Source organism: Dunckerocampus dactyliophorus, chromosome 16 (assembly GCF_027744805.1).
Source record: "Dunckerocampus dactyliophorus isolate RoL2022-P2 chromosome 16, RoL_Ddac_1.1, whole genome shotgun sequence".
In the NCBI taxonomy this organism is placed as follows: domain Eukaryota; kingdom Metazoa; phylum Chordata; class Actinopteri; order Syngnathiformes; family Syngnathidae; genus Dunckerocampus; species Dunckerocampus dactyliophorus.
Window position 1 is genome coordinate 13,088,943 of NC_072834.1, and position 26,308 is coordinate 13,115,250.

Sequence of the window (26,308 nt, forward strand, 5' to 3'; positions counted from 1 at the left end):
TCCACAATGTGACGTCGGTATCAGGCTCCTATAAAGGTGAGCGTAGGTCATAGCCACAGAGCAAATGATTACAATGTATCGTAAATCATATTTACCCTCATTTACTGCAGTTTGGCTAAATACTATATGAAAACAATCTAATTTCTCAATTTTACTTAAGTTCAAAATTGTAATAATTAAACATTTGCTGCCCTATCAAATAGCATACTCTCTTCATTCCGTTTAAATTACCTTTTCCTATTCTTGCTCTATTATATCTTTTTTTTTTTTTTTTAAATAATCCCGCTGGCGGGTTTTTTACCCTTCTACTTTACTGTATAATTAAAGTTGGATACACAATATTTCAACATTCTCTACACTTGCATTGTACAGTTTAAACTTTGCCTCCCCACCCCAATATCTATTCACCAGGAGTTGCCAACATACACACTTTATTTAAACCTGAGGAAAAAATTATCAAATTATAATTGAATTATATTAAAAGTATAACCAGCCTAATTGCAACAAAAAGTGACTTAAAACAGTGATTTGAAAGTCTGTAAAGCAACCTTCGGTATATACCTCAGTTTATAATTCTACCAACTATTTTAAGTTTATGTATTTTGATAAAGGATGTTTGACATTGAAGAGTGATATACTGTACATAATTTTGTGGAAATGCCTTGAATAAATGTTTTGCATAAGAAAATGGTTTGAGAGGACTTTTTCCTCAATCTCAGCAAATTACTCTTTTACAAACTAGAAACTCCATGTTCGTAGCCTGCGTCTCCTTATCCCAGTGCTTGCATGTCACGATAAATAGAATTCTTGGCAATCTGGAGAATCATATTTAATTTATTTGGGCAACACAGAACGTTGGAATACACACAGGCAGATATTCATTGTTCATCTGTACAGTCAGAAGGTTTTTTGTTTTAGATGGAAACTGGATCAAGCATGGCAAGTGTTTTTTTTCTTTCCTTTTTTTACTCCTCAGCCTCCCGCCACTCTTTGGGCATGACCTTGCCAACAGGTGACAGATTCCAGGTTATTCCAGTCTGAGTCAGCACCTATGCCAACATGGGAAAACTTTATTAAATAAGAGGGACACCAATGCAATCAATCTCTAAGCAAGACGCAATGGTAAATAGTAGAGGTGTCACAAGATCTTGCAAGATTAAAAAGTGACGAGATTTCTCGTTTTGAGAAAAGCTGTATTGCGAGAGGCCGCACGGTGGTCTAGTGGTTAGCATGTTGGCCAACACAGGAACAGCCTGGAGGGAAGACTTGGGTTCGATTCTCCCTTGGGCATTTCTGTGTGGAGTTTGCATGTTCTCCCCGTCTGCGCGTGGGTTTTCTCCGAGTACTCCGGCTTCCTCCCACATTCCAAAAACATGCAGGTTAGGTTAATTGGCGACTCTAAATCGTCCATAGGTATGAATGTGAGTGTGAATGGTTGTTTGTCTACATGTGCCCGGCAATTGGCTGGCGACCAGTCCAGGGTGTACCCCGCCTGTCGCCCAAAGTCAGCTCGGATAGGCTCCAGCATGCCCCTGCGACCCTAATGAGGAAAAGTGGTATAGAAAATGGATGGATGAATGATCAACAAAAGGTGAAGAATCCGTTGAGCAGGCGAGTGGGGGTGAGCTCAATCTCCGTAATGTGGTGCAATGCACATCTGCGTTCCTTCATGGCAAAACACGCATAGGTGTCCGAAGTGTGGCGCAGGGGCCATCTGTGGAACGGGGCTCATTGCAAAAATAAAATAAACAAAAACCCAGCATAAGTGGAAAAATGTGCATAATGTAACTTGAAAAAGCTAAAATGTTGATACAAGTAACTAGAGATTGCTTTAAGAAAACGTCACGTGACCGATACAGTTGCTGTTTCGCCAGTCTGTGAGGTGCCAAAGTGTGTTTATAAGGAAGCGAATCTGACTTCTGTCTTCAAGGTGCAACGTCTCGGCAATAAGAACAAATCTTTTGAAGCACAGTTTCATCGAATCCAGTGTGACATGGAGGCTGAAATAAAAGAAAGATTTTCGCCGTATGGGACCATTTTGATCTTATATCGACAAATAACCCATTTGCTGTTATTTTCTTATTTCATCCCGTTCCTCTGAAACAGTTCATCTCATCTCGAGCTGACAGAAATCATTAGTTGAAAATATGAGTTTTATTTTCAGCAGATTAACTGTCCTATTTGTTTTACTGAATTGTCTTACTAAAGAAAAGCACCTCATCAATACACATGTATACAGTATATAAACATTTTACTACTTCCTCAGAAGTATTACATTAATTTAATACTTGAATTCAATTCAGTGTTGATTTACTTTTGGTTTAACGTTTACTTTACTTTCCATGTTATGACACACGTTCACGTTCATTATTTATTGACTGTATATCTTAAAGATAAAAGCTATTTTAACCTTTGATAAAGATATAAAATAATGCAATCATTTCAATATTATTGTATACAGTAGGTCACAGAATGAATATGTCAGGTGAGCCTCTCGACTAGGGGTGAACTGGGACAAAAATAGTTTTTTTGCATGTTATGGTTCAAACACAGTGCCCAGTGTAAGGATCGGACTCGCACCTTCCGCCTTCCGCCTTCCAAGGGAGGAATACGTACTACTGTACTATCAGAGAACATCACCAGAAACGGAAAATGTCATATTATAGTGTGTGTGTGTGTGTGTGTGTGTGTGTGTGTGTGTGGGCGCGTGCATGTGTGATGTGTCACGGCAGCGATGCGCACCCTTTAAGATCCAGCAGGTGTCAGTATTGAGCAACACTGTCGATACAGTTTGGGTCATGTGACCCAACGCTTCACATGCCTCATCCGCCAATCACTACTAGTAACTAATAAAAACACAAAGATTTGACTTTAAATGTATATGTATGTATGTGTGTGTTTGTGTGTGTATGTATGTATATGTCGTTTTTTTATTATATATATATATTTTTACTTTTATTATAAATATCAAAGAACAGCTGGACAGCCCTGACATAAATAGACAAAAACAAGTACATAAGAGAAAAACATTGATCTATATTATTATAATTATTATACAGTATATTATAACAGTTTATTTGATCTAAAAAAAATGTTGATCATAATATCTTTGAGCATCAATTTGTGAACATTTCAAAATGCACCTGTGTTGTTTTGTGACTCGGTTAAATAAAAAATATTTTTTTCATTTTACTTTTCTTAAAATTAATGTTAAAATCTCATCTCGTTCTCGTGGACCCAATCTCGTGCCTCATCTCGTGACACCCCAAGTAAATGTGCATAAGTACTTACATATGACCACACAGCTGTGCAGAATACAACCCCACCAAGCAACAAACCGGTGCCATACTTGGCATGGAAGTCCTGGGAGGAGGTGGATCCATACCTAACTTGCCTTGCAGCCTGACCTACAACACAGCCGAAGTACACAATTTGATCAGTACTTGTGTAAAATATCAACAATACTCGGTAAACACTTACATGGAAGCCACATTCGTAACAACAGTATGGCGAAACAAATTACGACTAGAGCCCCAATGTGCATGTCTAATCCCAGTACAACTTCCACATTAAAGTAATTAAACGTCACTCAATTTACAACTTAATTTGCCTTTTATACGTGTTGAATTGTACAAGAGTAAATGCAATGTTCTCGTAACTTTTCTCCAGGCATCATGTTCCAAAATGCGTGGGGACGCATGTACAGTATGTACTGTCGTAGCAATTGACGACAAATGAACAGATGTTAAACTGACAACATCAGGAAACATTACTTAAGTCAACAATCAGCAGTTTGAGGGCACCGCACAACGTAGCTGCTAGCAATAGCATGTTAATGGTTAGCTACGAATGCTAGCACGCTGACCGCGGTGACCCATAAATTTAAATCTAAAATTACATACGCTTACTATCTACATGTAGCGCAAACAAAAACAACCAAAATCGAATTGAAAATTGTCTTACCGGTGATGTTGACAGCAGCTTTCGCAAACCTGAACATGTTTGATTTACTAGGCTGGCGTCTTATACCCTTGAAGAACAGAAGTAAAAGTATGGCCGCTGAGCGTCAAACACAGCGGAAATGACGGCTTTTGTCAAGAGCATGCGCACTACGTGGCAGGAGGAAGAAAGTGAAATAATGCACGAATTTACACTTCCGGACACGACAACGTAGAAAAATAAACTGTTATATTATGCGTTCGTCTCGATGTAAAAAAAATAAAACCATCGATAATCAGCCAGCGCTTATTGCATGTTTAAAGACTAAATAAAACCTCAGCAGTACATCGGTGTCAGGATGGCCGAGTGGTCTAAGGCGCCAGACTCAAGGAATAAACTCCTTCCAATGAACGGGCATTCTGGTCTCCGAATGGAGGCGTGGGTTCGAATCCCACTTCTGACACAAGTTTTTGCATTTATTAAAACTCTCCACTTTGATGTAAAGTGCTCGTTTTGATGCAAATGTGTTCGCATCAACATTAACATTACAAAAATTGAGGGGGTGGAAAAAAAGAGACATTGCCTCTTCTGAAAGCTTATTTATTAAATTAATATCATTTCCAAGGCTTATACCTGCAGCTTGACAGAATTATAACATTTAGACTATATGTACATGCACAAATTACAGTATTACCTTGAATGAATTTATGGAGCGTATGTGGTGTATTTTAACTGGAATGCTGGCATAAAAAAAGAAACATCTTGCTTTGGTCCGTCTCTCCAAAGAGTCTTCTTCTTCCTGAAGTTTCTCACATACCTCTACAGAAGACTGTGTATCAAGTCATTCATGACAAGCAGACAACTTATTTGGACCACAATGCATTTCATTAGGAGTTCCATTTGTACAATTATAGAAACCACTCTAAACTTTATAACATTACACAGCTCTATGCAGTAGAACTACAAGGCAGTATATGTAAAAACCCTCAATCCTCAACTATAACCTTCAACTGAGGTGGTCCAAGAAAAAGCCAGAAGGTATAACATTAAGGCATCCACAACTTTCCCTCCTCCATGTTGATTTTTTTTGCTTCTATTCTTTAGTCTGCTTTCTTGTCCTTTCCTTCCTCGTCATCTGTGTACTCCGTGGGCTCCTCTCCTGGCTTCAAAAGCTTGCCGACATAGTCGTACTTAACTGTGATGATGGGAATAGAACAAACAAGCAAGAGTGTCATTAATTAAACTGCTAAAAAGCTAAACACACACATCATTTTTTTTTTTTTAAGTAATCACCAGAAAAACACCCTGAGACGTTTTATAATGTACCGTTAAATAATTGCCCTTAATAGCTAGAAATGACTAATTCATAAGTAAACACGAGGGGCAATGAATAGAAACAATGTTTGTTTTTTGAAGAGTTGCTGGTAGGCGCTCACTGTCAAGTTCTTTTGGACTTCTGCCAGCCTGCACTTGAAAAGGCTGAGAAGATCGTAGAGGACGCTTTATCAACTCAACCAGAAGATTTTCTTGAGTTTTAGTTCACGCTTCAACTATTTACAGCAGCACAGGTTAGGTTGCTAACTTCTGAATCAAAGATGAATAGCATTCAATTACTACTCATTTCTACACAGTTGTAACTTAGGAACATTAATAGTTGTTATATACCAGTGGTCTCTCCGGTGTTCTCGTTACAATCATTTGAATAGCCGTGACTGGTGGCGGACTTAGCAATTTTGGGGCCTAAGGCGAACATAGCCAGGGGTCTTCTTCAAACTATACGTTCTTTTAACACAAAAAAAGCAGGAAAGGCAGCCTCAAAGGCCCCTACCAATATACTGTACAACCTTGCACTAAATTTATACAGAATGAGAGAATAATGTGTCAGATATAAAACCAGTGTATGTCAAAGTCCCAGATATTTATTTTTGAACAAAAACAACCCAGACATCACACAACAGATGTGTGCGTGTGTGTTCCAGAGAGAAAGAGACTGTATATATTGAGAGTGAAGATGAGCAAAAAAACAAAAGCAATTACTAAACAATATGTGCCAACAGTCATAAAGTGTCAGGAGGAAGGCATGGAAATGGAAAGAAATCAGTTGTTTGCAAAGATTACTTATGTTCGTGTGTGTGAGATAGAGAGACATCAATACTGTGAAGCAACTAAAGTGTAGAGCGCTGGAAAATACAGTATGTATGTCTAATAATTAAATAAGTATGTCTAAATAATTCATTTTATTCATAAAATCTCACACACTGATGGTTGAACAGAGAAGACAGTAAACTCTGATATTTTTGGTAACATTTTTTGGTTCAGATTACTATTTCAAGACACCATATAGAATGATAGAATGTTTTAGCACCAGTCCACATCGTGCGGCATCTCTTCGGCCCCAGCAGGCCTAGTGTTAACAAGCAGTATACAAATTGGACAAAGTGCTCAAGTGTTTGAAGCGAATAGAGTAACTGCACAGAACACAAACTATAGTCATGGTGTCAGATGAATAGAAGCCACCAGATAAGTAAATAAACACTGTCTTTAAATGCACACAGTGTATTTACTTACCTGCGTGTAATGACAAAAAACTAAATCCATAACGCTACAAACGTACTATAAACTACTTACCAAGCAGTGCATGATGGTAAAATAGCACCCGACTACTAGCCTCATTCTGCTGAACATCCTGATGCTGTGTAGCTCAGATAGTAAAGCACTTGGTTTTTAATCTGAAGGTCATGGGTTCAAGTCCAGTATTAAGTTCAGGGACTAAACTACTTTATACGGTACTATAAATCAAATTATATTACATCAGACGGAAATCACTGTCCTCTAATCCCTGCCCCGTATCCACTAATGAGGGGCAATGGTTGAACCGAGGAGACAGTCTTGTAACCATCTTTGGTTCCATTACTTTACAACGGTCCCCATCGAGTCGAGCAAACTCACCCTGGAACTAGCTTTCCATCATCTTGTCTGCTTGTTTGTGAATAAGGTTAACTCCTTGTGAAGGAGCCTTTAGCAGTGACCTCCTGCTTCTTGAGCCCCTTTAGATCTGAAGGTGGATCCTCCATGTTACTGGATCTTAGATTGTCGGCAGTTTGGCAAGGAGCGTTAAGATTTCCAATCTCCTCTCCATCCATCAACTGCTACGGTGGTTATCAACTGTCAAGTTCTTTTGGACTTATGCCAGCCTGAACTTGAAAAGGCTGAGAAGATCGTAGAGGGCGCTTTATCAACACGACTCCAGTAGATTTTCTTGAGCTTTATTTCACACTTCAGCTATTTACAGGAGCACAGGTTAGGTTGATAACCTTTGAATCAAAGAGGAACAGCATTCAATTACTACTCATTTCTACACAGTTGTAACTTAGGACCAATAATAGTTACCAGTGGTCTCTCCGGTCTTCTCTTGTTACAATCATTTGAATAGTCGTGACAATGATATTTCACCAGTGTTAGTAGTATTTTCTGTTGTCAACTAGAATTACTAATTATTTACTTTGTGCAACCACGTAGTATCATATAATGCATGCCATACTGTATAATGACAAGTCGTCATAATTTGTATCAGGGGATTGAAAGACATGCACTTGTAGTATCATAATCGTCATAACAATTGTCATACTCTTTGATGAATACATGTTCAGTCATGTGATGCTTATTTTTAATCATATATTCTCAAATATGACAAATTCTACCAAATACTTACATGTGAACTGGGCCTCCCACTCAGACAGGCTCTCCTGCTGCGCTGCGTTCAGGTCAGACAAGTCGTCGTGTTCGTCTTTCAGGGCCTCTTCGCCTAGGCAGAAGGTAGCCAGGCCTCTGGATGCGTCTCGGCCTGCAAACACTCCGTATGGCCCCTCTGGAAAACATCAAGAACTTTATATACCAACATATTGATATGTATGGTGGATTTTTTTTGTCTTTGTACATAAGAAATTCCATTCACGCTTTTTCTCTCCAAAAACGGGTGGGTTTTTTTGTTAGAACCAGGGCTGTACAGTATATTTGATGCCTGTACATAAAACATACTGTAACTGTGGGTTATGTAATGTAATGTTAGCTGGGGCGTGCGGTGCAATGAATAAAACGGTTTGCATGATGTAGAGAGATCTCATGCTGGTCAGAGGTTACAAGTAACAGAGGTTACAATGTTTGATGAGATACTGCAAGTGAAGTTTAACTCTGTGCCACTTTCCAGTAAGATGGAAAACTCAAAAGTTATAGGACTTACGAATGTGTTTTCACTTTATTGTGAGCGCTATAGCAATGCGCTGCACCTCAGAGTGAGTTGTTTCTAATATTTTGCTACGCTAATTGGTTACTTTGTGTACATAGTAAAAGTGTACACACTGTTTTCTTGGAATTCAGCCAACAACGAAGTCAAGTTACCATTTAACGTAAATAAAGCAGCATGGAGAAACCAACGTTTTCAAGATTTTTTTTTTTTTTAAATGTGTGCGTGAAACGTCTTCATTAGACGACCTTTGGTTTCAAGGCTACACTGTTGTGATTAAGCTAGCAAAAACCAACGTGACAAACGAGGCCATTTTGTTTGGTTAGTTACATTTGTCAGTAAAACTTTCGACTAAAAATTTTCTAAAGCTACCTGGCCCGTAGAACTTCTTCCCCCTGGTCACGTCGAACACTTTGCCGTTGACAGCCATGAGGATCCTCGGATCCTGCACCCCATTGTAAGGCTTCAACTGCGCCAGGCTGAAGTCTCTCTTCTTCAGTTTGGCCAGCGGCTGCTCCGCCTCGTCCAGCTCCGGGGGCTTGTCTCCGCGGAAGATCTTGTACAGCAGGTACAGGCATAGGCTGAGCAGGGTCAGATTCAAAGGGGACGTGAAGATCTCCTGGAGGATTCCGCCTGAAGTTGAGTCGCTATCCTGTGCTTCTGCCATGTTGAGTCTGTCTTTTTTTTGTGTGTGTGTGGCCCGAGACGCTCAGAAGTGACGACTTATCAGCCAATCACAGTGCTTGGCTCGGTGACGCCACATGTACTTTGACCAATAAGGTTACTGCGCCTCCTTGCCAAAAAGTTACACAAAATAAAATAACATTTAGTTGAAACGATAATAAATTACGCCATATATGTTATAAATGAACCCAAATTATTGTTGTTTAAAAATATATACGCACACAGTATACATAGTTACTCCTGTCATAAATAAGCAAAATGACACTAGTATAATCACTCCGGATTTGTTGTACCACTTGCGTAACAAACTTGGTCAATAATGGCGGATTGTGAAAGAGTAAACTGCCTGCAATGTCCGTGCAGTTGTATTTAGTTAAACGATTAGTATAATTAACGTAATATTAACGTTAAGTAGCCTTTTAATTGAATCAAATTTTTTTTTTCCTTTTATAAAACATGATTAGGCTACATCACAGCTTGAGCAAATCCACAGGCACTTCCATAATCAAACAGATTTGTAAGGATACTAACAATCCAGTTCTACAGGAAGGAGTATGAGGGCCACATTGAAAAAAAATTAAATTGAAAATCTGAGATTTCGAGAATGAAGTTGTAAATTTACGAGAATAAAGTCATACATTTACGATAAAAAAAAGTGATACTACGAGAATAAAGTCGGAAAATTATGAGAGTGACGTCATAATATTATGTTATGTATTATTGTGTCATACGTGTCAGAGGGAAAATAGAGCATACTCTTCAGGAAGGAAGGAAACTTTCCTCTTGCTTCAGGCAAGCTTTTATTCATAACGTGGCAGCAAAACAGCAGTTGAGCACAAACAGATTAGCATGTCTAGCCCTTCTCACTTCCGCCTTCCAACCCCTCCACATGTCCAAGGCCAAAGGTCACATAAGTCCCCCCTTTTCATAGCTGTCTCAGGCAATGCCTGTAACATAAAGTTATGAATTTTTTTATCGTAAATGTACGACTTTAATGTTGTAAATTTACACCTTTTCTTTTATTCTTGTATATTTCCGACTTTATTCTTATAAATGTGCTACTTTATTTGCGAAATCTCAGATGTATTTTTTCAATGTGGCTCTAATACACCGTCGTAGTACCACTACCACAAGGTGCATCCCCAAGTTTTTTAATTGATAAGGGTATTAAACTGGGTTGCCCTCTCCCTTACTATTCATTGCAGCAGCAGAGATGCTCTCTATTCTCTAATTGTGAAAAACTAAGAGTATTGGAAAAATAATTAATAATCAACCAGCTAGCTGATGATACAGCAATATCTCAGAAAAACTGATCAACTCCCTAAAATTCTTCATACAATAGTTTTTTTAATAGTTTAATAGTTTCACAAATTCTGATTTTATATCCCTAATAAAATGTTTACAAAATTAGGAGGGCCGCACGTTGGCTGAGTGGTTAGCACACAGTCACACAGGCCACACAGTCAGGCGACCAGGAAGATCTGGGTTCGAATCTTCGCTGGGCGTTTTCTGTGTGGAGTTTGCATGTTCTCTCCGTGGGTTTTCTCCGGGTACTCTGGTTTCCTCCCACATTCCAAAAACATATATGTTAGGTTAATTGTCCATAGTGTAGGTGTGAATGGTTGTTTGTCTATATGTGCCTTGCCATTGGCTCCAGGGTGTACCCCGCCTCTCTCCCGAAGTCAGCTGGGATAGGCTCCAGCATACACCCGCAACCCTAATGAGGAGAAGCGGTATAGAAGATGGGTGGATGGATGAATTTCTCCTTAAATGCGAATATGACCTAAAAAAGCTCCCCTACAAACTTTCCTTATTTCATCAACAGGTTTTGTTATATTGCAAAATGATTTCCAAACACAATTTCAGTCCCCACATTACACCAATATGGAACTGCGGATTTATTACATAACAGCAAAAATCTTTATTTCTACAAAAGTGGGTAGAAAAAGGCATGTGGCCTATAATTCATAGTCATACAGGAACTGTTGCATCATTTCAGACTTTTAGTTCCAAATTTAGCATAAGTGATAAAAAGCAATACAAAATGGTGGTTGATGCAATACCTGTTGTATCAATGGCATATAATTTATGTACAAAGGGTGTAAATCCAAATCTCCCCTTGCATTTGGTGAATGGTAAAAACGTACCAGACTATAAACTAACTAACTTTGCTATACGACCATACATTTAACAGAGCACTATACCCTTTTTCATCCCCCCAGAAATTAAATTCTAATTTTCTTCTCTAGAAAAGAAACTCAACACTTAAGATCAAAATACTACAAATTTACCATTACACCAAAAGCCAAAGAGATTAATTTTAAGGGTCTCAATGGAATATACCTGTTGCTATTTTTCTATGTAAACGCTTTGGATTTGAATGCAATCATTGCTCATTCTGTAACAAATTTGTTGAAACTACAGACCACATATTCTATGAATGTATGTACACTATCGCCTTTTGGGATGATTTACATCATTGGTTATCTAAACATACTCATATTCCAGATTTTAAATTGGAAAATGCCATGTATGGTTTAATTGTTAAAAAAATCTCTGCATGATCTGGTATTTAATTCTATTGGCGTTTTAGGGATTTTTTTTTATACACAAAAATAGATTTCTAAAGACTACACCAAACTTATTGCAACTATTGCCTTCCACAAAGGACTATCAGGTTCATGGAAAACCCCTAGCGGTTTGCCTAAAATGGAACTTCATGAACATTTTTATTTTTGTTAATCTATTCCCTTGTCATTTATTTTGTTAATCGTACTTGTTGTACGTTTATTGCCCTGATATGTTTTGACTGTAATATTGTTGACTTAAAAAAACAAAAAAGAGGCACTTCCGCTAATGACCACAATAAATTCGGTCACTTCCTCCGGCCGAAACACGCAATCGTGATGGGTCCTAACCATTCACAGAAACATTGAGAAATTCCAACTTCATTCGCGCAGTGGTGAACTTTTTTTTTTAAAGAAAACAAAATTAACCGTAATTTTATAACTTAAAAATATTTATCTATTCCAAACTATGTTTATTTTGCATTTCCCGGAACGACTTTTAGTTGAATACAAGCTGGTATTTTCCTTCGACCATTGCGCAACAGGGGCACGCTGACGAATAGCAGCCAGCCAGCCCGGCTTGAGCTAGCTAGCTAGAGAGGCTGGGCTGAGATGACAAGCGGTTTTTCTGGCACCTTCACCCCGGTAAAAGACTTAATCTCGACGCCGATGTTGACATCACATTGATTGCTGGTTGCTGCCGTTGTCGTGGAGTGACTTGGATGCTGGTGAAGATTCCCAACTAGCTGCTAGGTAAGCTAAACATCGCCGCCATAATTTCTTTATTTCCTGTTTTTTTAAGTTAGCAAGCTTAATTTAAGGTGCTATCACAAACTCAGTAAAATAGCAAGCTTAATTTAAGGTGCTATCACAAACTCAGTAAAAATAACAATCAATACAGTATCGTAAATGCCAAATAATGGTGACAATATAGTTTATTTTAAACATGAACATTGAAGTACATTGTTTACTGGTACACAATTCAATGTCCGAAAAGTAGTAGGAAGAAGCAGTGTTTATTTAATCTTTCCCCTTATCCATAACACAGAGTTTGCAGATAGCTTTCACAACTAATAATACAACTAATAAATAAATAAAACAGTAAAGTTTACATTTTTTTTTGCCTTAATTGAATAATTGCCTTGTTGGTAAGAAACAGGATAGTGATGTCAGACACTGGTTCAGTGTTCATCTTCTTCCTTATAAGTATTTAACAGGTGGTTGTTTGCTTTGAACGAAGGACTTGTGTGTTACTTCTAATCAGTATTATGGATTTTTTTTGTAGTTTGGTTAATGAATAAAGTGGATATTGTCGTCATTTCCCCATATCTCCACCCAATATTTCAGATAAGGTAACATTAAGGAACGGTATGTATCGTAAGTGTCTATCATAAATTGAGATGTTTGTAATGAAGCTTAATTCTTGTTTTTATGTGAAGATACAACTGACACATTACTGGGAAATATAACTGCTCCAATCAGTCTGTGCTGGCACTGCTTGAAATGACTGGAGAGTGCTTAAATATAAATGTATTGTTAAGTATTTAAAGTGAGCATGACACCAAAAAGGTTTGAAAACAATAACAAAATGAAAGTAGTCCCTTAATAAAACATATTTGCCATACTGATGCCATAGATAAATAAACAACTATGAATTAGGAGTGAAATGAAGTGGTGAGCTCACCACTCATGGGAGGTGCCCAAGGGGTTGGTTGTGGAGCGAGCTGGGTGGTGACCAAAGACGGAAACCTTGGGGGTCCCATCCTCGGCTGCAGAAGCTAGCTCTCGGTATGTGGAATGTACCTGGTGGGGGAAGGAGCCTGAGCTGGTGCGCGAGGTGGACAAGTTCCGGCTAGATATAGTTGGACTCACCTCGATGCACAACAAGGGCTCTGGAACCAGTCCTCTCACAGGTGGAAGTTCTTGTTGCCCCCCGGCTCAGGGCCTGTGCCAAGATCTGCACCCACGGTGGCCGTGCCCGGGCTTCCGTGCGCACCGCAGCGGCCCTCCTAGTCGTTGCAGCGTAGTCCTCGCGGCCCCTGTCGCTGGCGACGGCTGGGTGTGGTCAATAAGCTCCCTGGTGGCCAGGGCCGGAGGTGGATGAGATCCTCCCGCAGTTCCTTAAGGCCCTGGGTGCTGTGCGTATGTTTTGGTTGACATGAATCTGCAGCATTGCGTGGGGGGTGGTGCCTCTGGATTGGCGGACTGGGGTGGTGGTCCCCCTTTTTAAGAATTGGGACCAACTATCATGGAATCACACTTCTCAGCCCTCCTGGTAAGGTCTATTCAGGGGTTCTGGAGAGCAGGATCTGTTGGATAGTTGAATCTCGGATTCAGGAGGAGCAATGTGTTTTTTGTCCTGGTCATGGAACTGTGGACCAACTCTACACTATCAGCAGGGTCCTTGAGGGTGCATGGGAGTTTGCCCAACCAGTCAGTCACAAGTGTGTTTTGTGGACTTAGAGAAGGCATTCGACCGTGTTCCGAGAGGAATTCTGTGGGGAGTACTCCGGGAGCATGGCGTATCGCACCAGCTAGTTCAGGCTGTTTGTTCCCTGTATGACTGGTGTCAGAGTTTGGTTTGCATTGTCCGCAATAAGTTAGACCCGTTTCCAGTGAAGGTTGGACTGCACCAGGGCTGCCCTTTGTCACTGACTCTGTTCATTACTTTTATGCCCGATCTCGTGGCGGAAGCAGATATTATCTGATCTTCACAAATACAGCAGATCGGCAGCCGATCCCGATCCCGAATATCGGATCAGGACATCCCTATGTAAAACTGATCATTTCCTTTCCTTTTGTAATATACTGTATGTGATTTACCTTAGCTGTACGCTACTGGAAAAATTGATCTTTAAGTGTTTGAAAAGTCCTAAAATAATACCTGGGTGTCTCGTCTCAGGTCACCTGGGTGTTTTAGTGACATAAAAGTACAATAAGTTGTATCTGACTAAAAACAACACTGATAATACAGCTTGACTTGTAATTCTGTTGGTAATTTGGGGTGTATTGTTATGTTTTATATGTATTTTAATATCTTTTATTGTCACAGCACTCTTCCTTCCTCTCCAGCTTCCTGCCATCTTATCCTGGTCCCAAACTCCGGGAACATGAGCAGCATGCGTGTGGATGCCAAGGTGGTGATGCTGGGAAAGGAGAGCGTGGGCAAGACCAGCCTGGTGGAGAGATACGTTCATCACCGCTTCCTGGTCGGACCCTATCAGAACGTGAGAGTCAGCTGCTCAAATTGTTTGTGTCGGGCTGTTTTCTCGTTTCTGCTTCCATTCATGGAAGAAAGGCGCTATTCTTTATCATACTTAACATGGTGCCCCATGGGAGGGAGCCTGTGGTCGTTGCGGGTTAGTCAGTGATGAGCTTTGGTAGGAATTGAGAATGTGTTACAAACTATCCTGTCCTCTTGACAGACTATCGGTGCCGCGTTTGTGGCCAAGCCAATCCAAGTGGGAGACAAAGTCATCACCTTGGGAATATGGGTACATCATTAAGCCTTTTACCATGCAGTGATGTCACACATTTAACCAGCGAGACGAATCGAAATGAATGAACAAGACTGTTGAACTTCATGATTAGGAAAGTTTGTCTTCTCTTGCACAATCAGGACACGGCCGGATCAGAACGCTACGAAGCCATGAGCAGAATCTACTACAGAGGAGCCCGGGCAGCCATTGTCTGCTATGGTAAGCAGCATAGTTTTATTTAGATGAAATGTAATTTTTTTTTATTTAATAAAATATTTTTTATTTGTATTTTATATTTAATTTATATTTTATTTGAAAAATGTCTGTTTGTAAAAGTACTTAATGTTAACATGGGACAAAAATGGGATCTCTTTACATTTTCACTGCATTTTACCCTCGCCCATTTAAAGTGCTCATGACACCAAAAAAAAAAAAAAAAAAAATTAACGTACAGTACTTGCTTAGTAAAACATAGTTGTGCCAGATGCAAACAGGCACAGTCATGAACGCACGCAAAGAAAGTGGCAAGTGACAAGTGAAATAACATTCACTAATGCGTCTGTGTAGGCTCTCAGTCGTACAGGAGTTGTCCATCGAGGGAAAGGCTTCTTGAGACGTCATCTGTACTTCTGAAGTACAGATGACGTCTCAAGAAGCCTTTCCCTCAACATTCACTAATATTGTGTTATGAGGTGTATATGTTTTACTGGCAGTAATAGCTACAACATTAGCCACCATGAGCCCTAGGCTGGAGATATTAGCCACCATGAGCACTAGGCTGGAGATATTAGCCACCATTAGCACTAGGCTGGAGATATTAGCCACCATTAGCACTAGGCTGGAGATGTTAGCCACCATTAGCACTAGGCTGGAGATATTAGCCACCATGAGCACTAGGCTGGAGATATTAGCCACCATGAGCACTCGGCTGGAGATATTAGCCACCATGAGCACTAGGCTGGAGATATTAGCCACCATGAGCACTCGGCTGGAGATATTAGCCACCATTAGCACTAGGCTGGAGATATTAGCCACCATGGGCACTAGGCTGGAGATATTAGCCACCATGAGCACTAGGCTGGAGATATTAGCCACCATGAGCACTAGGCTGGAGATATTAGCCACCATGAGCACTAGGCTGGAGATATTAGCCACCATTAGCACTAGGCTGGAGATATTAGCCACCATGGGCACTAGGCTGGAGATATTAGTCACCATGAGCACTAACCTGGAGATATTAGCAGGAGAAATGTGAACTAACTTACTGCCACCTTAGCATGCTTTCCACGGTCGAACGTCTTGTGGGTTTTTTACTTTTTATGTCCATTTGTGGGGCAGTAACGATTGTCCCACAAAGTTTGCTGATCTGACGAGGCGAATAGTGAATGTGAACAATAAATGTAATAAAATAATAATAATTTAATATAATAAAATATATAACAAACAGCAATTCACTGAGAACTGGACCATTACAGTTAAGAAAGCATTAGAGTGAAGGAAAGGTTACGGGTAGGACTGTCGTCTGGTGTCAACGTCACTTGCCCATCCTCGTCCAGACTCTGAAGGACTGCCAACATTTTTTTTAAATGGTAAATATTATTCGAGTTCACAACATGGATGTTGGGTATCGTTTTATCCACGATGTAGTGACAGGTTCACTCAGTGAAGCGTTTTAAACCCAACATTACTTTCCATTGACAGCGACGGGCTCTTTTCTCTTCTAGATGATGACTTTTGCCGTCCCGTGGGAGTTTCCCGCGTGATGGCGCTGCATATGCGCGATGAGGTTCGTCTTATTAAACTTTTGTGCCACCATGGGAAACTTGTGCACGACAAGTTTTGCAATGAGCTGCAACGTCTTTTTACTGCCACACGGCTGACGTCACTCCTGGGGCCCACTGCACAAAACTAGGATTAGGGATTAAGCCGGGATATGTTGGTTATCCTGGCTCAATTTACCCGTGATCTGGTTGCACAAAAGTGGGATAGTGGAAAGTGGAATATGTTCTGACATAAATTCCCATGGAGATATATTCTGTGGCATTAGCCTTCTCCAGACCAGGCTAAAGTCCAGAATCTATTTAATCTCATCCCTTATCGCAAGCGGTAGTCACCATAAATGGAAAGCAATAATTATTCCCCTGCCCACTAAACATTATCATCACATTCATCCACACCCACTGTCATTATTTAAACATTTGTCATCATTCATTGAATTCATTGTAGATATATATTAGATGGTGTTGCAATCATTAGATTGTTTATTAAATCATTTACACATACTTTATATAAAATACACATCCCATATAAATACAAATACACATCTACAAGATAAGACTTGTACGGTGTGTGTGTGTGATAGAGTTACAATATCACTCACATTTGCAGTCAATTTCACCTACAATTTAAACGGATTCATAATCACAGTGCGAGTGATGTTGGAGGGGTTAATTGTTGGTGAATGTGGATGTATGAAACATTACCCGAAGCCTCAGTGCTCAAGGAGAAACGGGAAGATTTCTCGACTATGTCTAATCTATGCTTCTGGATTTGTAGACCTGACGGACAGCAGCAGCTTCCAGCGTGCGCGTTTCTGGGTGAAAGAGCTGCAGAACTGCGAGGAGGTATGAGAATTTATCCATGCGGCGTCAGCGTTGTGGTTCTGACATTTGTATTCTTTAACATGGAAAACAACCCCAAAAACGCCGTCCAGCACTGTAAGATCTACCTGTGCGGCACCAAGAACGACCTGGTTCAAGCAGACCGGAGTCTGCGTCAGATCGACTACCACGACGCACAGGACTTTGCTGAAGGTGACACCGGTCTAGCTCTCTCACATGACAAATGAACGGAAAGATCAAGTCCAATAGAAGAGGGAAATGCATGGCTGTGATTAATGTTGAATAATGTGTCTGACCCAAATGAGGAACAACCGTGATATTAGCGGTACTTCAGTTCTTGTCCCAAACGTGAGCTCTTTCCTCATTGTGACTGACTCACTGTTCTGCTCTTAGAGATTGGCGCGCAGCATTTTGAGACCTCCAGCAAAACAGGAAACAATGTTGGTGAGTCACGCTATGAATGGTCTGCAGGTTCGCTTGCTCATATCACGCTATTCTCAGTCTGCCTGCCACATTTCCAATATTGGGTCCAATAAATTGTCATGTGGCTGTAGGCAACCACCTAATGTTTTTTTAATGGACTCCACAAGATGGCAGTAGCTGTATTTGAAGTGTCATGAATGGTCAGCATCCAGCAGCTTTGTCTGCCTCTGCATGTTGGTGTGAAAGTCATGCATGTCACATTTGCTGTACTGTAATCCCTCATTTGTCGCGGTTGATTGCTTCCAGACCTGACAGTGATATGTGAATTTCCGCAAAGTAGGATTCCTTCTTTATAAATCAAATATTTTTGGAGTTACGGCAAAGAGAACCTGTTTACAACCTTCTAAATACGGGTTTTCACGTTATTAGAGCCTGCTAGACATGAACTAACACCCCTATAGTCACCTTAACACTCATATTACCCAATATAGTAAACATAATAAGAGTAAATAAGCCATTTAAGGCATAAATAAGACTTGTGTTCGTGTGCTTGGCAATAAATGTGTTCCGGATGTGTTCAAGAAGTGACATTGGAGGTTCAGACTTGAGTAGATTACTGCCGCAACAGTAGCCCGTGTTGTTATTATGTTATTGTTGCGCCTGTTGTGAGAGAATTCAAACCTGCAATAAAAACCTGTTTTGCCGACGTGCCTCACCGAACATTACAATAACATTACTGACACCCAGTGTAGAATACTACATATTACAATTTGAATGCGTCTTCTTAATGCCTTTATATTTGTATTTTAGTTCATTAAGCCAGTTTTATGCTTGAAAATGCTGAAATAGGCAAATGTATGCATACTTTTGGACCAATAAGCCGTATTAAACCATGAAACAACATGATTTCTTAATATATTTTTGAAAAATTGTGAGTGAGATTCGAACCGCGATGTAGCGAGCTACGACTGTACTGTACTGTACTGTACGACTGTACTGTTTACGTTGAACTCATCAATGCTATAAATGCTACTGCATTGGTTGTCTTATGACTTTTACATTGCCAATTTACTCTTTGGTGTAAATTGAGTATTTATGGTAGTTACTTTAACAATTACAAAGCCTTCACATCACACCAACAGCAAATATAATGCAAAACTGTCTCTTTTGGAATTTAAACATGAAATTAAGCTAAAGACTTTATCGCTGCCTCTGCTTGCCAGATGACTTGTTCCAAAAAGTGGCTGAGGACTACAACAACGCCGCATTTCAGTACATGACAGGTGAGTCTACTGTATACGTACGTACACACACACACACTACATTAATATGTACCCATGTAAATGTAATATTACAGCTATACTTATTGTTATTGATGTTATGCAACATTTTCCCATGTTTGAACTTCATTTGTGTTCTCCTAATTTAACTTCTCTTGCCTTGATTTTTTTATTATGACTTATGATTTTTGGAGCGCTGCTCGAAACTTTACTTTCTCTTAGATCAGTAAAATATCTATCTAATAATAATAATTATATATATATATATATAATATACTATTTTTCATGTATGTACTAATCCACTGTGTTTCAGCAGAAGAAACGGGCGTCGACTTGGGCCAAAAGAAAGACTCGTACTTCTACGTGTGCTGCAACAGCAACTGATGATGATGGTTGACGACAGGGAAGACGAACACGCTGGCTGGGAAGTGGGAAAAGACACTAAGTGGTTGTGTGGCGTGAAGAACTGAACATCTAGATTGGTCCTCATCATTGCTGCACCGAGCTGGACCTTCAAGATGGACAACTGACCTGCTGAGACTTGTTTTGTTTTAGGATCCATGTACAAAAAACCTGTTAATTTCACTCCAAAATCCCCTTTTTTTTTTTTTTTTTGAGTGTGTGGTTTGAAGCCAGAGAGCCCTGCATGGCCTGGTGGTCCACAGTAATGGATGCTGTGCCTGTTGGTGTGTCTGTGCATCACATGATCCTGTCATCTACTCGCACGGATGTGGGGGGGAGAGAGACTCAGTTTTCCTCCATTTTTCAGTCCACATGTTGAGTTTTTTTTTTTTTTTCTTTTTTCCTCTTTTTGTGCTGGTTCCCAAACCTTGAAAGATTTCCTCAAGACAGAAGTCTTTCGGCACAAACGGTCATCACCTCAGAAGCTGTCTTCAACATTTGGTTGCACTTATTTATTGTTGCCTTTTTTTCCAAAATACCAGATGACTCTTTTGCCCCTCAAATAACTGCTTGAATGTTTTTTTTTTAAAATGAAATTGAATAGTGCTGACAAACTTCACATTATAACAAGAATGTTCTCCTTGCTTTTGTATTGAGTCATCCTCAGCACAAAAAAGCTGTCAGAATAAAGTGGAAATGTGTGCTTTTGTGTAATCATCACAAAATGTGGCTTAAATATATTTTTTTGCTACTCTAACATCTCCACCTTGACTGTTTAAACTGTGAAATAAAAGGCTCTCCGTGACAAAGCGGTAAAACATTTCCACACCTCAACGGGAAGTACAGCAATGCCTTTTACCCTTGAAGTTTTTTTTATTTTTATTTTTTTTAGTTTAGCTTCGCCTGACTTGTGGCGCATTCGAGGCCACTGGGATAGCAAGGTTCTTTTTTTTTTAAACCAGCTGAAAATACACAAAGACTGTATTTTTAAGTAATAACTTTACAGCAACGCTATTGTTTGAGGAAAGGAACGTAAGTAATACAATGGTCATATTCTCTCAGCCCAAATCGCTTTGGATATTTTTTCATGAAAGAAAATGAGTAACATCATGGCATTGCCTCGAGGAACGGTCTCGTCACGTTGACGTCGTTCATATTCCGCTGACAGCCACTGGAGGGCGTATTTTCACCTATGACATGCTGTGACGTACAAGCTTACATTGTATGACGGCAATGTGAACTAAGTTTATCTTTTATAATTAAAATTAAAGAATTTTTTTTTTACTTGGAGTTCCAGACGACGATTTTATGCACCTTTTAAGCAAGTAGAGAAATACTTTGTTTGAAAAACATGACAAAACCATAGATAATTCTTTTTTTTTTTGTAGTAAATGTATTTTTAAATATTAAATTTTTTTCCCTCCATTTTATCAACTCAAATCCTAATTAATTATTTAAAAAATGTAATTTTAAAATATTCATAATGCTTACTGGTGTAGTATCTTTTAAATTTAATTACTTTTCTTTCATTATTATTATTACACTTGTTTATTATCTGGGAGAAATAACATGGTTCTACTAACTTGGATTTAAGTTACCAAATATGGTTCCCACCCTCGAAATTGCAATTGTCTACCCTGTTGGACCTCAAGGGTGTGATATTTCAGCTGTTCATAAAAACGACATGTAAGAGAGTAATATAATGGGAATTTGCCACTTGCAGATGTACTACTTTTATTTGGCTTCATGTTGGAGCAGGGAGGAAAAACAAGAAAAGAAATGATGCCGGTACAAAGTGCTTATTTCACATCTTATATATACTGTAGATATCTGTACTGTATACTGTAGTCTAGTACTTTTGTTTGATGGAAGCGGTGCTAATTACAATGAGCAATGAGGTGTGATTGGGCCACTGTAAAAAGTTTAGAATTAGTCGGCTTCAAAATGTCTCCGGGGAAAAGACACTTTAAGGCTTTAAGATGACACACACGCACACACTAAATACTTATTTAGGACAAAACACACGTTGGACACATACACACGCGCGCGCGCGCACACACACGCGCACACACACTTAGAAGCGCCATGGTTGTTGTGTGGTCACGTCACAGTAATATATAAATAAACCGACTACAGCTTACACACAGCTGCTGTGTTTCAGTGTTAAGACCGCGGACTTTCTTTCTTTTTCTCTGAACACATCCCTCAGCTGGGGGTGGGTGGGACGCTGGGTGGAACAAAAGTATTGGGACACATCCAGGAAGTAAAAAAAAAATGTGATGGTTCCCCGTCTTTTGCAGGTTGTTCAGCTTCCACTATTCCAGGACGACTTTTTGCAAGACGTCGAGAGTGCCGTTGGGGACTTTTTTTCCCCTTTGTGACATTTATGGTGACTGGGGCTTGTCCTTCCACACCTAACTCCTCCAAGCATGCCTTTGCGGTGCTGGCCTTGTGCGCTGGCAATAACAGTGCCTTCCCTACAGTGTTCCCACAACTCGCCAAGCAGATCAATGAAGATTGTGGTGGGATCTAGCAGGGTCTAGTTCAACCCCATATTGAGTCACTCAACAATTCGAAGGTGTGTCCCAAGATTTTTGTCCACAAGCGTATAATGACCCCAAATAACCCAACAATCCTGGGAAATGTCCTTCCTCTGGCGTTGAGTGTTTCACTCAGACACATTTGGACCGCGTGGGAAGTTGGTCAGGTGTCGGTGTGAACCTGCGGTCCAAAACGTCCACTAGTGTTGTCATTACTAAGCATCGAGTGTCCTGTAATAATGACACGTCTCTAAAACAGTCCATGATTTAAAATCAACAAACAAAAGTGTGATTGCTACTTGATGAATACACCTTGTCATCCAAAGCAGGGATCCAATACAAGAGCTGTAGCACCGTACCTTAGACAGCTACACATTAGTATGATGCAGTGCACTTCTGCACTACAGTACTGTACAGCCACAATACGAAAACTGGGAATATATTTAATGAAATGAATACAATTAAATGTAAAAAAAATGGAATAAAATAAATACACTCATTTTTTAAAATTATATTTAACAAAATAAACTTACTCATTTATCAAATTCAATCATTTATGTAATAAGAGAAGGTTTAATATAAACAAATCCATCCATTTTCTAGACCTCTTATCCTACTAATGATGGTGGGGAGCTGGAGCCTATCCCAGCTCACAAATGCCCCAATGAATGCCTCTATTCATTTACAGCCTGGTATGTGGTCTGCAAAAGCCAATAACCGCAAGGGTCTCCAATTAGCGACGGGTCAAAACACATCAGCATTAACAGCTGTGGCTGTAGGCAACCTTTTTGGAAACAAACTCCAGAAGACGACAGTAGCTGCAATTGATTTGTGGCGGTCCAAATTTGTGGCGGGCTGCCTCTTGGGTCTAGTGGTTAGCATGTTGGCCACACAGTCAGGAGACCTGAAAGCTCTGGGTTCAAATCTCCGCTGGACATCTCTGTGTGGAGTTTGCATGTTCTCCCCGTGCGTGGCTTTCTTTCGGGTATCCCAGCTTCCTCCCACATTCCAAAAACATGCATGTTAGGTTCATTGGAGACTCTAAATTGTCCATAGGTATGAATGTGAGTGTGAATGGTTGTTTGTCTACATGTGCCCTGCGATTGGCTGGCGGCCAGTCCAGGGTGTACCCCGCCTCTCGCGCGAAGTCGGCTGGGATAGGCTCCAGCATACCCCCGTGACCCTAGTGAGGATAAGTCTCATAGAAAATGGATGGATGGATAGAGCCCCCATTGTCATCTTTACAGTCATAACACCCAATATATATATTTGTATTTTAGCTCATTTAGTCATTTTTATGCTTGAAAATGCTTAATTTAGGCCAAAAATATATACAAGTTACTTACATTCATATTTGATTTTTTACTAATAATAGGCCGTAGTCAACCACAAAAGAGCGATGATTTATTGGTTAATATATTTTTGAAAAAAAAAAAACAAAACGTGATAGTGAAGCCGCAAAATTTGAAGCGCGATGTGTTGACATGCAAACGTGTCATGGCCAATTATGCAAATTACACGTCGACATCGTTATGGCCCGCCACCACAAATAGATTGCAGTCTTGTGGGGAATACTGGTTGAAGTATCAAAAGTGGTCAAAATCCAGCAGCTTTATCTGCCTCTGCATGCGCTTTAAAATGTTGCGACTCAGCTACGGGTGTGAAAGTCATGCGCGTTACATTTGCTGTACCGTACAATGACCTGCTAACTGCTTACCGCTATTACAACATTGGCTGTGTGGCTGCTGTGTTGTGCAATATACTTGCTAATAAATGGACCACGAGAGAGCTACGTTGTCCTTTTCACTCTCTCATGCACTCCAAATTATGATTCACGTTAAAAGATAAGGTCAATAGACGCCCCGGCTCGAAGTATTTCTGGTAAACAAATACTTCCAAGCTCTTGTACTGGATCTCATGAGGTGTACCTAATGTTGTGAGCATGTTTGACAATTGGAATGAGGAAAGACCATGCGGATGAAATTATTTTACACTTGAAGGGGTCAAAGGTGGCGTAGAAGTCTGTAAAGGAACCAGAAGAGCAGAAGCTGCGATTGCATTGTGGTCAACGCACACCTGCTAGAAGACACTTTCAAAGGTCTTCAGCCTCAGTCCTCCTCATCCTCATCGTCTCTGATCTCAAGGTATTCCAAAGCTGCATCCTCCTCCTCTTCCACCTCATCCTGCCTTCCTGTTTCTCCATCCTCTTCCTCCTCTTCTTCTTCTTCATCATCATCTTCCTCCAATTGCCCCTCCTCCTCCTCTTCCTCTTCCTCCTCCAGGACGTCCCTGTCCTCCTCATAGGAGGAGATGGGCGAGTACTGTGGGAGGTCAAACATGCTGCCGGATGGAGGTGAGGTGGTAGGCGTGGACACAGGAATGGTGATGGGTACCGGGATGGAAAAGGCAGGAAATGACTCGGAAACGCAGCCTCCAGGGGCGGCACTGTCATCCTGAACCCTGCTGGGGGTGGAGCTCGCACCCGCTGAGACCCCCGGAGCAGAGGGGGTGATGACTGCCATTCCCAAGCCCGACGTCAGGCCCTTGGACTGGGGGTTGTACTCGCGGATCTCCCCCGGTTCCAGGGGGTCTGGTCCACAGGGGTCGTGCTCGCTGCAAGACAGCTTGCCGTCCAGCTTGGAGATGAAGAGCAGGCCCTCGCGATGCTGCCCGCAGTACGAGCTGGGGCACATCTCGCAGAAGGACGCCGCCTCCTTGCCGCAAACGTCGCACTGGTGCCACGGACACTCCCAGCGTCCTGCCATGAAGACATTTAGGAAAAAACCTTCAAGACTCATCTCTACTAAGCTGGTATGCATTTTGGTACCTTTCCACTCCCAAAAGGGTCCCAAAATATCTGAGCCATACCAGACTATAACACACACGCGCACACACACACACACACACACACACACACACACACACACAGTCCTTAGACAGGACTGTTACTCCAGTTAGATGATGATTTTAACACACTATCAGCAACTTTTCATTCACTTTCCGTTGTAACGTCATACCAAAAACATCTGATCCAGACCTAAACTGTTCCAAAGACCATTGCGAGTTTTGGGTCGGATCACGTCTCGAACCTGATTGGACTACATGGTAGACACGTGGCTTTAAATCTGGTCCACCAGATCTCCACCAGGCATGGCAGTCAATTAATCTGAAGCTTGTATCGATTAATCGATACATCAATCAGTTAGGCCCTAGACCAGGTGTGGTTCAGCCTCCTGAAATATCTGATTCACCGCAAGTCAGCGAATGTATCTAGACTGCGTTCTGATTCCTAATTGGATGAGCAAGGGAAGGGGGACGGGGGCCAGCGTGTGCAGTGAGACACGAAAAAGATGTCTTGAGACGCGGTAAACTAGAGAGATTAATTCTGAATGGACATATTGCTTTGCCTTCCCTGCCAATCACGCTGGCTTAGCCGTGTGCTTGAAATGTAGCGAGAAATTAGCCAACAGCACAAAATGTAACATTGAAAATCAAGCACATCAAAATAAGCACTCAGCTTTTGCTGAAAAGAACCCAACTGCTGATGGGCGTAAGAGAGCGATTTCGAAACCACAACGGAAAGGTTGAACGGAGCAAACATGCTCTCAAGAAATGGATGAACGCTCCAAACTCAACTACAGCTGCTCAGTGTTGTGGCTGCACATGAGTTCGAAAGGAGGGGGAAGCCGTTCACAGATGGAAAATACATGAAAAGAATCGTTCATAAAAATATCAGAGCATCGATTCTCCGTATAAAAAAAACAACAACCAAAAAACGGGAAATTGTTCAGAAAATTAAAAGAAATGTCTCTCCCTGCAAAGACAGTCAAGGACCGGACCAATAGAATGGCAGCAAACATCACCAGTAGGCAAACTGATGACATTCAAGCATATTCAATGGCCTGTGATGAGTAAAATGATGTGAACAATATTGAGCAGACAGCACTGATGTGCAGATACGTGAACTCTGACGGGCTTTTTTTATGTTAAAGTTGGCTACATTTTGTTTTACATAGCTCAGTGTTTCAATTATTTCAAAGTAGCCCCCATGCACGCTGCACCCCTTGAACTATGTTGGAACAATATCTCGTTTTGCCTAAAACAGATAATAGGTCTGCATTCATGGATGA

At 40.6% G+C, this 26,308-nt stretch overlaps 4 protein-coding genes and 1 non-coding gene across 17 annotated transcripts in view; 2 read left to right on the top strand and 3 right to left on the bottom strand.

The window, feature by feature from the left end:
- Positions 1-816: 816 nt before the first annotated feature.
- On the bottom strand, positions 817-4,083 carry LOC129168636 (cytochrome c oxidase subunit 7B, mitochondrial). The gene is made up of 3 exons (XM_054754102.1): positions 3,964-4,083; positions 3,292-3,407; positions 817-1,049 (listed from the first exon to the last, which is right to left on the bottom strand). The coding sequence occupies exons 1-3, from the start codon at positions 3,998-4,000 to the stop codon at positions 966-968; spliced, it is 237 nt and encodes a 78-aa protein (XP_054610077.1). The 5' UTR covers positions 4,001-4,083; the 3' UTR covers positions 817-965.
- A 208-nt stretch (positions 4,084-4,291) lies between these two features.
- trnal-caa (transfer RNA leucine (anticodon CAA)) lies at positions 4,292-4,402 on the top strand. Its single transcript has 2 exons — positions 4,292-4,329; positions 4,357-4,402. It is a non-coding gene; the product is annotated as a tRNA-Leu (tRNA).
- Positions 4,403-4,523: 121 nt separating this feature from the next.
- On the bottom strand, positions 4,524-8,886 carry pgrmc1 (progesterone receptor membrane component 1). The gene is made up of 3 exons (XM_054755020.1): positions 8,555-8,886; positions 7,652-7,807; positions 4,524-5,134 (listed from the first exon to the last, which is right to left on the bottom strand). Exons 1-3 carry the CDS (start codon positions 8,847-8,849, stop codon positions 5,040-5,042), a joined length of 546 nt encoding a protein of 181 aa, XP_054610995.1. The 5' UTR covers positions 8,850-8,886; the 3' UTR covers positions 4,524-5,039.
- A 2,845-nt stretch (positions 8,887-11,731) lies between these two features.
- On the top strand, positions 11,732-20,611 carry rab24 (RAB24, member RAS oncogene family). Of its 6 annotated transcripts, none has more exons than XM_054755466.1 (9): positions 11,735-12,186; positions 14,486-14,660; positions 14,859-14,927; positions 15,053-15,131; positions 17,469-17,536; positions 17,626-17,725; positions 17,927-17,977; positions 19,180-19,239; positions 19,550-20,604. In XM_054755466.1, the coding sequence occupies exons 2-9, from the start codon at positions 14,544-14,546 to the stop codon at positions 19,618-19,620; spliced, it is 615 nt and encodes a 204-aa protein (XP_054611441.1). In that variant the 5' UTR covers positions 11,735-12,186; positions 14,486-14,543; the 3' UTR covers positions 19,621-20,604. The 6 variants fall into 6 exon arrangements, with proteins under 6 accessions (XP_054611443.1, XP_054611441.1, XP_054611440.1 ...); XM_054755465.1 differs by having other exon boundaries at positions 11,736-12,186; positions 14,506-14,660; positions 19,550-20,603; XM_054755467.1 differs by having other exon boundaries at positions 11,737-12,186; positions 14,506-14,660; positions 19,553-20,600.
- Positions 16,026-26,308, bottom strand: part of nsd1b (nuclear receptor binding SET domain protein 1b) — a 128,414-nt gene continuing 118,131 nt past the window's right edge. For 7 of the 8 annotated variants that reach the window (XM_054755457.1, XM_054755456.1, XM_054755458.1 and 4 more), the window contains one exon: positions 16,026-24,936. In XM_054755457.1, coding sequence (XP_054611432.1) covers positions 24,287-24,936 — 650 coding nt within the window. In that variant the 3' untranslated portion in view covers positions 16,026-24,286. The remainder of the gene's footprint in view (positions 24,937-26,308) is intronic. The other variant, XM_054755453.1, reaches the window with a different exon arrangement.